The sequence below is a fragment of the Hibiscus syriacus genome, unplaced genomic scaffold (assembly GCF_006381635.1).
Source record: "Hibiscus syriacus cultivar Baekdansim isolate YM2019G1 unplaced genomic scaffold, ASM638163v2 tig00111022_pilon, whole genome shotgun sequence".
NCBI classification, from domain to species: Eukaryota; Viridiplantae; Streptophyta; class Magnoliopsida; order Malvales; family Malvaceae; genus Hibiscus; species Hibiscus syriacus.
The window spans coordinates 1,163,660-1,177,257 of record NW_024062956.1 but is presented as its reverse complement, the minus strand read 5'-3'; the positions used below and the strand labels follow the sequence as shown (position 1 = coordinate 1,177,257).

General features: G+C 34.3%; 1 protein-coding gene and 1 pseudogene across 1 annotated transcript; one reads left to right on the top strand and one right to left on the bottom strand.

Moving 5' to 3' along the window:
* Positions 1–307: 307 nt before the first annotated feature.
* On the top strand, positions 308–2,315 carry LOC120150359. Its single transcript, XM_039163050.1, has 3 exons — positions 308–422; positions 484–634; positions 1,795–2,315. The coding sequence occupies exons 2-3, from the start codon at positions 508–510 to the stop codon at positions 2,169–2,171; spliced, it is 504 nt and encodes a 167-aa protein (XP_039018981.1). The 5' UTR covers positions 308–422; positions 484–507; the 3' UTR covers positions 2,172–2,315.
* A 1,890-nt stretch (positions 2,316–4,205) lies between these two features.
* Positions 4,206–5,631, bottom strand: LOC120150536 (annotated as a pseudogene).
* Positions 5,632–13,598: the final 7,967 nt, after the last annotated feature.

Sequence of the window (13,598 nt, the reverse complement as noted above, 5' to 3'; positions counted from 1 at the left end):
TTGCAAAAAATCAGTAGCCCTCATTTATAAAGGAAGAAAGTGAGATCATTTGATAAAATTAAAAAAAAATAGGGTCCCTCAATTAAAAAGGTGCCATATCAGTTTTTTATTATTAAGTGACGATGGTTAACGGTAAGTGGTCGAATTTGTTATAAAATAATTATATTAGTGATTATTTTATTACTTTTTAAACTTAAGTACTAAATGTAGAAAATTAATTCTATTTTAGTGACTATTTATATAGTTTACCCTCGTTAGTAATGCTGTTGCTGTCTCGGATTTGGAAAGGAATGTATCATGTATGCAATCTAACCGACGCCGTTTTACTGCCGTAAGCGGTAAGCCTCCTCCCCTCTTGCGGAAAACCATTTCTGTAATTTCTATTCCTTTCAAAACCCTAAACCATCGAGTCCCAATCATAAAAATTCAGGCTCTGCTACTTCTCCATCTTCTTTCTTTCCTTTAACAAATTTCTATTTTGGTATTTTTATTGTAAAATTTGATGTGATGAAGAGGGCAGTGCCGTGGGATGATAATGAGACAAACAATTCATCATCTTCTGATGAATCTTCATCTTCGAACTCTGAAGCGGAAGATGGACCTCCCAACTCCAAGCTTAAGAAATTATCCCAAGGTGTTCCATTTTTTCTGCCTACATATTTTATGCTATTCCTCCTTCTTCTTTTTTGCATCTTACTATCATTTGACTGAATTGAATGGAATGTGCATCTTCCTTGATTTTGAATTTTTTTTGTATGTAAATTTGGATATGAAGAAGAGTGTTTTTGTTTATGAATATATGCGTATATGAAATTAGATCATCAAATAGATAATATAAAGAAATATCTAAACTATAATAGAAATATCTAAACTATATGGGTATATGAAATTTTCAGGCCACACCTGTGTAGGACTGAATCCATGTTCCTTGCCAGTATTGAAACTATGGTTATTTTTAATAGCAGAATCATAATTTTGCTTGCTAGGGGTGTGGTTCTGCTGTATGTGTTAATTGTTTGTGCAACAAAGAGATGAAGCAATTTTCTGACCTTATTTACCATCGGTATAAGTATGATAACGGAATCTGAAGGCTCTGCAAGTTTACTTGTCATTCTCTCTCGTGCTTCATAAAAATAAAATATCCCACTGAATGTTCCCATACATATCCACACCCAAGCGTTATAACATTTTCTTTTTTTCTAAATATAGGCATGAACTTTGAACCGAGGTTTGAGTTACATCAACTGAAATATGCTTAGAGATTGCAAGAATTTTTCTCTCATTTGCTGTTAAAATGTATTTCTTTGAATTTCTGGCTAAAGGAAGATGAATATATAAATGTGTGCATGTGTATACGTATTTATGACTGAATCCATGTACCTTGCCAGTATTGAACTATGGTTATTGTTAATAGCATAATCATAATTATGCTTGCTAGGGTGTGATTCTGCCGTTTGTGTTGATAGTTTGTGCAATAGAGGGATGAAACAATGTCTGACCTTATTTATCATCGGTATAAGTATGATAACGAAATCTGAAGGCTCTGCACGCTTACTTGTCTTTCTCTCTTGCGCTTCATGAAAATAAAATATCCCACTGAATGTTCCAATACATACATTTTCTTTTTTCTAAATATGGGCATGAACGTTGTACTGAGGTTTGAGTTACATCAACATAAATATGCTTTAGAGATTGCAAGAATTTATTTCCTTTGCTGTTAAAATGTATTTCTTTGAATTTCTGGCTAAAAGAAAATGAATACCTGGTTTACCATATTTATCTGCATATGTACAGCGAAGTCTGGGAAACAAAAAGGTAATGCGTTGGATTTTGAAGCATTGAAGCGACATGGTTACAAGGGAGGATTATCTGTTCTGAATGTGCCTCCTCCAAAAGAGAAACCGGACTGGTCCTGGTCAACCGGCAGAGAAAACAGTGAAATCAGGGAGGCTAAAGAATCTTTCGAGGACAGACAGAAAACGAGAGCAGCAATATTGGATGCAGAGGAGCTGGCTAACGTACAATCTCGGAAAGAGAAGCAGAATGTTTCTTTTTCACAGAAGGAGAAGCGGAAAAGAGAACTTGGCCAGGTTAGTAGGGGGAAGAATTATGTTGAAGAAGAGAAGAGGTTGCTCCGGGACAGTGGTATCTATTCTGGTTTTGATACTTGATTTATGAGGATAGGAAAAGCTAAAGAGTTTTATCATCGTGTATGGATTGCAGTTGGAATCCTAGTGCTAGATTCTTGGTTGTAAACATTGTATTTATTTACTTATCTTATATTCATAGGCTTTAATGTCAAAGATATTTTATCAGACTATCATAATGAAAAATTCTATGACGCTCGTTAAGCATGGATGAGCACAGTTAACGATGAACATCATTAAATTAATTTATAAAATGTTAAATTAATAAGTACTAAACTTATAATCTTAAATTAGTTAAAAATTTAAATGTAATTTAATTAAAATACAATATTTATAAAATATTTGTTTTTATAATCTTATTTTAATTATAATTAGATCAAATATTAATTTGGGAAATTTATAAACCTTAATTTATTTTCATAGCTTCGTAGCTGTCGTTGCCACCACCACCACCATCGATATCATCTTTCGTCGTTGATTTAGTCTTTTTCGTTCGCCAGTGGTGAAAGATGATACCGGTGACGATGATGTCGGCGGTAGTAACGGCGGGAAGTTATGAAAATAAATTAAGGTTTATAAATTTCACAAATTAATATGCGATCTAATTATAATTAAAATATGATTATAAAACCTAATGTTATATAAATATTGTATTTTAATTAAATTATATTTAGATTTTAACTAATTTATAATTTAACATTTTGTCAATTTCTCATATTAATGTGATCTAATTATAATTAAAATAAGATTATAAAAACTAATATTGTATAAATATTGTATTTTAATTAAATTATATTTAGATTTTTAACTAATTTATGATTTGACATTTTATAAATTTCCCATATTAATGTGATCTAATTATAATTAAAATAAGATTATAAAAAATAATATTGTATAAATATTATATTTTAATTAAATTATATTTAGATTTTTAACTAATTTATAATTTTACGTACTTTATAGTTTAATGTTTTATAAATTAATTTAATGGTGACTTGTCGAGCGTGACAACATCATCCTATCATAATATTGTATCAAGTCATCATGGATTAATGTAATCTTTTTCCTATCACTTTCATTAGAATATAAATAGATACTTCCTTCTCAAAGAACCAATACTCTAATACTCGTTAAGAAATTTTGAATTTATCGATGCTAACAATCTCTATTATTTTCCTCTCAATAAATTTTCTTTGGATGTCATGTGATTAAAAATACTAAACCGATGATGATATTTATAGTATACATTTTAACTTTAATCAGGTTTTGATATGTAAGCGTTTAGAATGTTCACAAGTAGGTTGTCTTTTAATACTGCAAGAGCCCCCAAAGAGGGGGTTTCGTATAAGCTGCTAGTTGTTTGTTGATTTGAAATTAGCTAACGAAAGAGGAACAACAATTGGAGCAGGTTGAACCCATTGTTGTGTTGGAAAACAGTCCCATCCACCATCTTTGCTGTGAGTCACAGTGAAATGCTGGGGAACCCAAGTTTCTCCCTTGGACTCTCTTTCCCTCAAGACCTCCCTCTGTTTATCCTCCACTGCATTTTTTGCTTCTTTTGCTTTCTCCCAATCGTGGCTCATTATCGCCTCGCTTAACTCACTCCACACGGCGGCCAATTCGGTTGACGATACTCCCTGAAAGGGCCTAAGGAGACGGATGAGATTGAATTCGCTCAAGTGGATGCACATAAACAATCACTGTGTGAATTTTGAATGTCTAAGTGATTCAAATGTGTTGATGATAACATTTGGAATGTGACAGCTATAAATTGTTTACCCTTTTTTATTTGGACGGAACTCGCATCCAATAGTTTGAAGAAATGTAATGTTCCAAAGACAAGTTCGTCTCTTACTTGGAGGGAAAAACCTTAATGTTGGTGTCAGGTCTATATACATGATTATTACTCATACGTTGACAGGTTTAACTAATGTGGTCAATTTTCAATTGGTTTTGAATATGGTAGATCACGTGATGCTCATGACAGGAGGTTGCGACCTCAAAGAGTGCAAAGCTCCCGAGCTTTTATGTTCAGAGATGTTATTGCTTTGTATATAACTAAGCAATTACCTGCAAATCATTAACAGTAGGAGTTTTCAGCCCTGAATAAACTTCTTCAGCATTGTATATAACAGTCAGCTTTCCACCGGTACTGTCCTTCATTGTACCAGTTCTGCACCAAAACATAAATTGTTCACGTCACTACATCTTCTATTTCCTGCATTTTGAAAAATGTGAACACACCCTGTACGTATAAGTATCTAGTGTATTTAGAAGCTAAAATACCTGTCCCAATTGCCATCAAGTTGAAAAAGAGTCCTCTTAGTTAATGTCTGGTAGATCTTTCCCTTGACTGATCTATGACTTCCTCTAAGTCCAAGAAATGACTTGTGTCCGAATCGTAACTCAGCTTCGAGGCCATTCTCCGGGCACCTGATCCGATCATCTCTGTCCCAATCGACACCAGGCAACGGGAGAAATCTTATCAAGAGGTCTGGAGAGTTCATTTCATATGTTTCTCCTCGACTCAGGAGCTTGAGTTGCCTCTTCCCTCGCACCTTGTTTACCACCGCCACACCTAAAGTATTAGCGTTTTAAGATCGTGTATGACTAGTCAATTATTAAACATTACTGACGAACTCCGTATATAAAGCAAATGAGGTAGGAACCATTGAATTTAGGAACACATTGTTGACACCAGATGAGTTCAATTTTTTGTTTCTCGCCAGTTGCAATGGAGAGCAGAAACTGGGGGGTGGTGAGAAATCTGCAAGAGAATGGACTGTCATAATTAATTACCGTTGGTGTAAAACAAAACTGAAGGAAGTACATAATGTACATAATGTTTGATGAACAGTTTATATGACATTCGCTTGTCGAGTTAAATAAGCAAGTGAACAAAATTTTTTTTGTCCATTAATAAACGAACGAACACGAATAGAGTAGTGTTCAGTTCATTTATTCAATTCTCCTTTTCATTTAATTTTTTATATTTTAAATATAGTACAATTATGGATTAAATTGTCCATTAATAAACATAATGACTTATTAGATATTTAAACTTAAAATTAAGAAGACAATGTCTATTTGTCTTATATTTAAACTTACAATGACTTAAATTGTTATTGGACCAAAAATTTGAGAACATGAGATTATCCGTCTTTAGTTCGGTCCCTTTATGATTAAATATTTAATATATTCTTGTATTTTTTAATTTGAATATTTATTTTTATATGAACCAAAATAACAATAGACCAAAATTTACGAATATATAAATTTTGACAGGGACCAGGGCCCTAAGGGAGCTATGTCCTTTCATGCAAGGTCCAGTTCATTTTTACAATGCGTTAGTTGTTTATTTTTTTTAATACTTTAAGGTAATTACAAAGTAATATTTTTTCAGAATTTTCTTAATCTATTGACAACGTATATACATCCTACAGACGTTGTTGCTTGAATCTAAAACCTCTAGAAATATTAACATCTCTTTTACTATTAAAATTATTTAGTGAATTCTTTTCTTGTTTAATTTTAATTTTAACATTTTTGATCCATCTCTCGAATATAATAGATAGATTAGCATCACCTGAGCATGAGAGATGAATTAATTAAATAATTAAGAGCGAAAATAAGAGTAAAAAATTGCAAGAAAAATGGCATGAGGTAAACTTGCCTTCAAAGAGATGAGATCATAGCTTGGTTCTATACTCTTGAAAGGCTTAAAATTCTTTGGACTGCCTTAATTGGGAGCCTTATAAATATAATCCACCTCGGAATAACCCTCAATTAACAATGGCCTCGAGATAATTACTTTCGTTCCATCCCTAGTGCTCTTAACCTGCTCACATGCCCCCCGTCAACAATTACTATTAATTTCATTTCATCAAAACACACAAATATTTTCCTTTTAACACAAAAACAAATTACTTACATCAATATTTTAATAAGAATAAAATAACGCAATTGTTCTATTAAATTTAAATAATTTTGAATTTTAAGTATTAAACTAAAAAAATTGAGAGATCACATATAATATAACTCTTAACTTTAAAAAACTCGAATCATAGTTGATAGTGTTCCCCTTAATTATAACTTTTATTGAATTCACGTGATGAATTATATTTTTTAATATATTTTATGAAATTTATCTTGTGGATATGTCGAATTCTACATGCACGCAAATGACCTGTATCATAAAATAATTTGTCAACACCTACAATTTTCAATTTTTTTCCATCCATAATATTTCTAAATTTTATGCATATTCGGGTAAATCATAGAAGAAAAAGCAAAACGTCTAACCTCAAATCTAGAGATATTAAAGCATTTTTCGACAAAACAAACATTGAAATCATATTTAGGATATCAAGATGTTTGAAACCAAAACAAAATAGTATTACCATTACATCCTATTTAAATAACATTAAACTAATTAACTCATAAAATTAAGAGATTAAAAATATTATTCTGTCAAATATAATAATATATTATAACTTTTGATTTTACAAAACCACAATAATTAAAATTTTCAATCTAAATTTATTTCATTATGTCTAGAGATATCAAGGGTAGGGTTGGTGTTGAAAGTCAAATATGGTGGCAGCTTAAATTGACAAATTAAGCTGAGATTTTGGTGGTGGCTTTCGGTGCATTAATGCACCAAAATTATACAGCTTGAAAATATTTTTTTGTAATGGTATAATCAATTTTAGTCATTGTAATTTAGGGCATTTATAAATTAGTCCTTAAGCTTAAACTATAAATACCCTAGCTCATTTAGCTTTAAAATCATCCCAAATCATTCTAGCTTTCTCCCAATACCAGAGAATTTAGAGAGTTTTCTTGAGAGTTATTTTCTCATTTTTATCAAGAGAGAATTATATTGTTTTCTCCTTGATAGATCGAGAGAAGTTGTAATTCCTATTTTCTCATAGTGAAATTCTTCTACCGTTGCCCATGGTTTTTACCCTATATTATTTAGGGGTTTTTCACGTAAATTTTGTATCTCTTTTATATTCATTTTTATTTTCTTAAATTATCAGTTGCGATTTTGCTCTATCCGATAGCCGTCTTCCGCAACAATTGGTATCGAGCCAGATTAGAGTATGTAATATCTACTTATTGTCTTTGTGGTTGCCACCAAAAGGTAGATCCTCCAACAGAAGAAAGTAAGAAGGTATTATCCATTCTTTGAATGTTCCAGAGAACTATTCACGATAGTGAAATAGTGGAAGCTATCCATAATAGAAGCTATGGCAACGAAATTTGATATTGAAAAATTCAATGGGAGAAATTTCTCATTGTGGAAATTGAAGATGAAGGCTATCCTGAGGAAAAATAATTGTCTAGCAGCTATCAGTGAAAGGCGATAGATTTCACAGATGACAACAAATGGATCGAAATGGACGAGAATGTTATCGCAAACTTTCATCTAGCATTAGCAGATGAAGTATTGTCAAGCATCGAGGAGAAGAAGACGTCTAAGGAGATATGGGATCATCTCACTAAATTGTACGATGCCACATCGTTGCACAACAAAATTTTCCTTAAGAGAAAATTGTACACTCTCCGTATGCAGAATCTACTTCAGTGACGGAGCACTTAAACACGCTGAACACTTTATTTTCTCAGCTTACATCCTTAAGATATACAATAGGAGAACAAGAACGTGTTGAACTTCTACTTCAAAGTCTACCTGATTCGTATGATCAACTCATTATCAACTTGACAAACAATAATGTCACCTATCTAGTCTTCGATGACGTTGCAGCTGCTGTTCTACAAGAAGAAAATCGGCGCAAGAATAAAGAAGACATACAAGTAAATCTGCAACAAGCAGAAGCGTTGACAACGATGAGAATGAGATCAACATAATGTGGCCAAAGCAGCAGTCACAAACATGGTAGATTGAAGTCAAGAAGCAAGAAGAATTTAAAGTGCTACAACTGTGGAAAGAATGGTCACTTGAAGAAGGATTGTTGGAGTCTAAATAAAAACTCTAATCCACAAGGCAATATCGCAAACACTTCAGATGATGGAGATGCTCTATGCTGTGAAGCGTCAACCACCGTGGAAGACAGAAAAAGATTTACAGATATATGGCTCATTGATTCGGGAGCAACATATCACATGACCTCAAGAAGAGAATAGTTCCATCATTATGAACCTGTCTTAGGAGGATCTGTGTATAGTTGCAATGATAATGCCTTAGAGATCATTGGCCTGGGAACCATCAAATTGAAGATGTATGATGGAGCAATTAAAGTTGTTCGAGATGTGTGGCACGTGAAAGGCCTAAAGAAAAATTTATTATCCTACGGATTATTGAATAATAATGCAAGCAAGATTGAAACATGAAAAGAAATCATGAAGGTGTTCCATGGAGCGCTTGTGGTGATGAAAGCCGAAAAGATAACAACAAACTTATACATGCTGAAGGGAGAGACTTTGATAGAAGGAGAAGCCTCTGTTGCCTCATGTAGTTCAGATTCTGTAATGTTATAGCATCAGAAACTTGAACACATGTCAGAACAAGGAATGAAAGTCCTTGTGGAGAAAAAGCTACTTCCAGGCTTAACAAATGTATCACTTACTTTGTGTGAGCATTGCATTACAAGTAAGCATCACCGGTTGAAATTCAACACGTCAAATTCTAGAGGCAAAAGTGTTATAGAATTGGTTTATTATGACGTATGGCAAGCACCAGTTACATTCCTAGGCGGAACAAAATACTTTGGCTCATTTATTGATGACTACTCCATTAGATGTTGGGTGTACCTTATTAAAAAGAAGTCAGACGTGTTTTCAACTTTCAAAAACTTCAAAGTGCGGGTGGAACTTGATTCTGGAAATAAGATCAAGTGTTTCAAAACAGATAATGGAGGAGAATACATAAGTGAAGAATTTGATAACTTTTGCAGGAAAAAAAGAATCAAAAGATAGTTCATTGTGGCAAACACTTCTCAACAAAATGGAGTGGCAGAGCATATGAACAGAACCTTGTTAGAAAGAACAAGAGCAATGTTGAGGGATGCAGGCCTAAAAAATCATTCTGGGCAGAAGCAGTCAATGCCACATGTTATTTGGTAAATCGAGCTCCATCAACTGCAATAGAGCTGAAGACACCAATGGAGATGTGGACTGGTAAACTAGCTGATTATTCAAACCTCCATGTATTTGAAAGTATTGTGTACATAATGTACAACTCCCAAGAATTTTCAAAGCTGGATCCAAAATCTAGGAAATCTAAATTCTTGGGGTATGCTGATGGTGTAAAGGGGTATCGCTTGTGGGATCCCACTGCCCGTAAAGTGATCATTAGCAGAGATGTTATCTTTGTAGAAGATAAGCTACAAAGAAAAGAAGACGATGATAACACTAAAAAGTTAGAGACTACACAGATACAAGTGGAAAAGGAGGTTGAACAAGGAGATTCTTCTGAAGCAGAACCAGCACATGATGAACAAGAACTAGAGAATTCTAAAGCTCCAACAACTTGTCAATCAGATCGTGTGAGAAGAAATCCCAATTGGTACTCAGATTATGTTATAGAAGGAAATATTGTATACTGCCTTTTAACAGAGGACGATGAGCCATCAACATACTAAGAGGTAATAAATAGCTCAGATGTTTCACTGTGGATGATGACGATGCAAGAAGAAATCGAAACCCTTCATAAAAATAATATATAAGACCTTGTGCCACTACCACAAGGAAGGAAGCCAATTGGTAACAAATGGGTCTTCAAAATCAAGCGAAATGGTGACGATCAAGTGGAGAGGTATAGTGAAAGACTAGTGGTCAAAGGATATGCTCAAAAAGAAGGTATTGATTTCAATGAAATTGTTTCTCATGTGGTTCGACTAACAACAGTTTGAGTAGTCTTGGCAATGTGTACTACATTGAACTTACATCTAGAGCAGCTAGATGTTAAAACAACTTTTCTTCATGAAAATCTTGAAAAAGAGATTTACATGCTCCAGCCTGATGGTTTTGAAGAAGACGAAAAGAAGAACTTGGTTTACAGGTTGAACAAATCTCTGTACGGTCTAAAGCAGACGCCGAGGTGTAAGTATGAGAGATTTGATTCCTTCAGTATGTGCCTTGGATACAACAGACTTAATGCAGACCCTTGTGCTTATTTCAAGAGGTCTGGTGATAACGATTTTGTTATATTGATGTTGTATGTGGATGACATGTTAGTTGCATGACCCAACAAAGATCATATTAAAGAATTGAAGGCACAACTGGCTAGGGAATTTGAAATGAAGGACTTGGGATCAGCAAACAAGATTCTAGGGATACAAATTCACCCAGACAGAAGTAATAGGAAGATTTGGCTTTCACAAAAGAATTACTTGAAGAAGATCTTGTCACGATTCAACATGCAAGATTGTAAGCCAATTTCTACCCCTCTTCCTATTAACTTCAAATTATCCTCCAGTATGAGTCCTAGCAGTGAAGAAAAGAGGATGGAGATGTCTCGAGTGTCGTATGCATCGGCAGTAGGAAGTTTAATATTCGCTATGATATGCACAAGACCAGACATTGCACAAGCAGTGGGAGTAGTTAGTCGGTACATGGCGAATCCAGACAAAGAGCATTGAAATACAATAAAGAGGATCCTGAGATACATCAAATGGACTTCAAATGTGCATTATGTTACGGAGGATCAAACTTACTTATCAATGGGTATGTTAATTCTGACTATGCAGGAAATTTGGATAAAAGCAAATCTACTACAGGATATGTGTTTAAAATTGCTGGTGGAGCTGTAAGCTGGGTTTCAAAATTGCAGTCAGTTGTGGCTACATCAACAACAGAAGCAGAATATGTAGCAGCTACACAAGCCAGTAAATAAGCAATTTGGTTGAAGATGCTATTGGAGGAGCTTGGGCACAATCAAGAGTATGTCTCTCTATTTTGTGAAAGTTAAAGCGCCTTGCATCTAGAAAGGAATCCAACATTTCATTCAAGGACAAAGCACATACGAGTTCAGTACCATTTCATTCGTGATAAGGTGGAAGAAGGGACGGTAGATATGCAGAAAATCCATACCAAAGACAACATAACAGATTTCATGACGAAGGCAATCAATGTTGATAAATTTACTTGGTGTCGATCCTCTTGTGGCCTGTCAAAGACGTAAGCAACATGATGGTACAAGGTAGAAAGAGTGGTGTGAAGATATATGATTGTTCCAATCAAATATTCAAGTGGGAGATTGTTGAAAGTCAAATATGGTGGCACTTAAATTGACAAATTAAGCTGAGATTTTGGTGGTGACTTTCAGTGCATTAATGCACCGAAATTATACAGCTTGAAAATATTTTTTTTTGTAATGGTATAATCAATTTTAGTCATTGTAATTTAGGGTATTTATAAATTAGTCCTTAAGCTTCAACTATAAATACCCTAGCTCATTTAGCTTTAAAACCATCCCAAATCATTCTAGTTTTCTCCCAATACTAGAGAATTTAGAGAGTTTTATTGAGAGTTGTTTTCTCATTTTTATCAAGAGAGAATTATATTGTTTTCTCCTTGGTAGATCGAGAGAAGTTGTAATTCCTATTTTCTCATAGTGAAATTCTTCTATTGTTGCCTGTGGTTTTTACCCTATACTATTTAGGGGTTTTCCACATAAATTTTGTGTCTTCTTTATCTTCATTTTTTATTTTCTCAAATTATCAGTTGTGATTTTGCTCTATCCGATAGTCGTCTTCCGTAACAGTTGGGTCGATTTTTGTCATTTCGACTCGACCTAAAAATATATATACCTTCTACTTGAATTTGATCCGAAAAATATATGTTCTTCATTCGACACGACTCAAATAGTATACTCGACTCATTTTTTTAGAGTATAAACTTGATCCGTCTCGATGCAAAGTATAAATATGATTAAAAAACTATAGAGAGGGTATTATAATAAATATCAATAAATTTATATGAAAAAAATTACATTATTATTTTTGAATCCAAACTCGACCTCACCTTATATAAAATTCGATCTATATAAAAATTACATTATTATTTTTGAATCCAAACTCGATTTGAGGGGGGAAACAATCCTTTGGTTGTATGGAGTCACAATTTCAAATTAAATTACCATCCCTAAATGTCTAATTTTACCAACTCTCTAATTATAATAACGAAATGAGGAGTGAAGTAAATGGGATGTTGACCTATGTCGCAGAGTGGATGGCAATGCGCAACCCAAACAACGAGCCATTTGGAAACCATTCACAATCCGAATCAAACACCCAAAATAAAAGGAAAAAAATAAGGGAAAAACAAACCTCAATCCCTTAATTCCTCTGCACATCTTAATACTTTCTTCAAATTAAAGCAAAATAATTTAAAAATGGCAAATAATAATTATTCTAATATCAAAATAGATTAATCATGCCAAGGATCACCATAAAACAGATTACGGTATCCAAAACATGCTTTCAGGCACAGGAAGTGTAACACCCCAATTTAGAGGATAAATTTAAGAAATTATAAAGTGGTGAATTTAATTGGTATTTTTGGAAGAAATTGGGGATTAAATTGTAAAATTTTAAAGTTGGCAGACCGTTTTAAGAAGTACAAAAAAATTGAGTGACTAAACCCATGATTTAAGAATTTTTTATATATGTTGAATTATAAATCTCTCCCCTGTCAGTTTCCAGAATGGTTTTCCAGTTTTCCCCTCTCCAACAACCCTTCTTTCAACCCTGAAACCACCATCGTGTTCGTTGTCGAGCGAGGAACAAAACCCCTCAAACCTTTCGTCGTGAATCATCGCCGTTTGTCGTTAATTTCAGTCGGAAGTATCATCGGTAATAACTCGATTTCAATTGGTTTTTCATCGATTCACGACGATCCGATGATCCGTTTACGATACCTCCCACACCATCATGCTCCTTGCATCGTTCCGAGTCCGCCGGTGTCATCCTTGGTCTCCGTCAAAGGCGGCGCGTGAGGTGGTGAAGCGGTCAAAGTTTACGATTTGTTGAAATCGAGATCTCCGCCGTTCAAAATTGTGAACCGAGCTTTGTAAGTATCTCGGAATCGCTCAAAACAATTTTTAAGAATTTTTCCGTGATTTTTAGGCAGCCGGAAGATGCCCCACGCGCCGCCACTGTGCGTGGGGATGGTCCAAATGACCGGTTTTGGAGCAGAGTTGACCGGTTTGACCGGTTACAACCCGACCTGACCCGTTGACTTGACTCGTTGACCAGACCCGTTGACCCATTGACCATTGACCACTGTTGACCAAAACGTTGACGGGCTTTGACCGAGCATTAAACGACCTTTGACTATGACCGAGTATACCTATCCTGATATTTTTCGACGTTCCAAATCCGATTCCGTAGTTCATTTTCAAAATTCGAACCCGAAGGCCTCGAAATTGTCGGTCAAACCCATTGACTTTGATTTTGACAAAAAAATCCAAAAATTTCGAAAAGT

Coding starts and splice junctions, on each gene's coding strand:
- LOC120150359 (XM_039163050.1), top strand. CDS start 508: ATGAAGAGGGCAGTGCCGTGGGATGATAATGAGACAAACAATTCATCA. Junction 635..1,794: donor GCTTAAGAAATTATCCCAAG/GTGTTCCATTTT, acceptor GCATATGTACAG/CGAAGTCTGGGAAACAAAAA.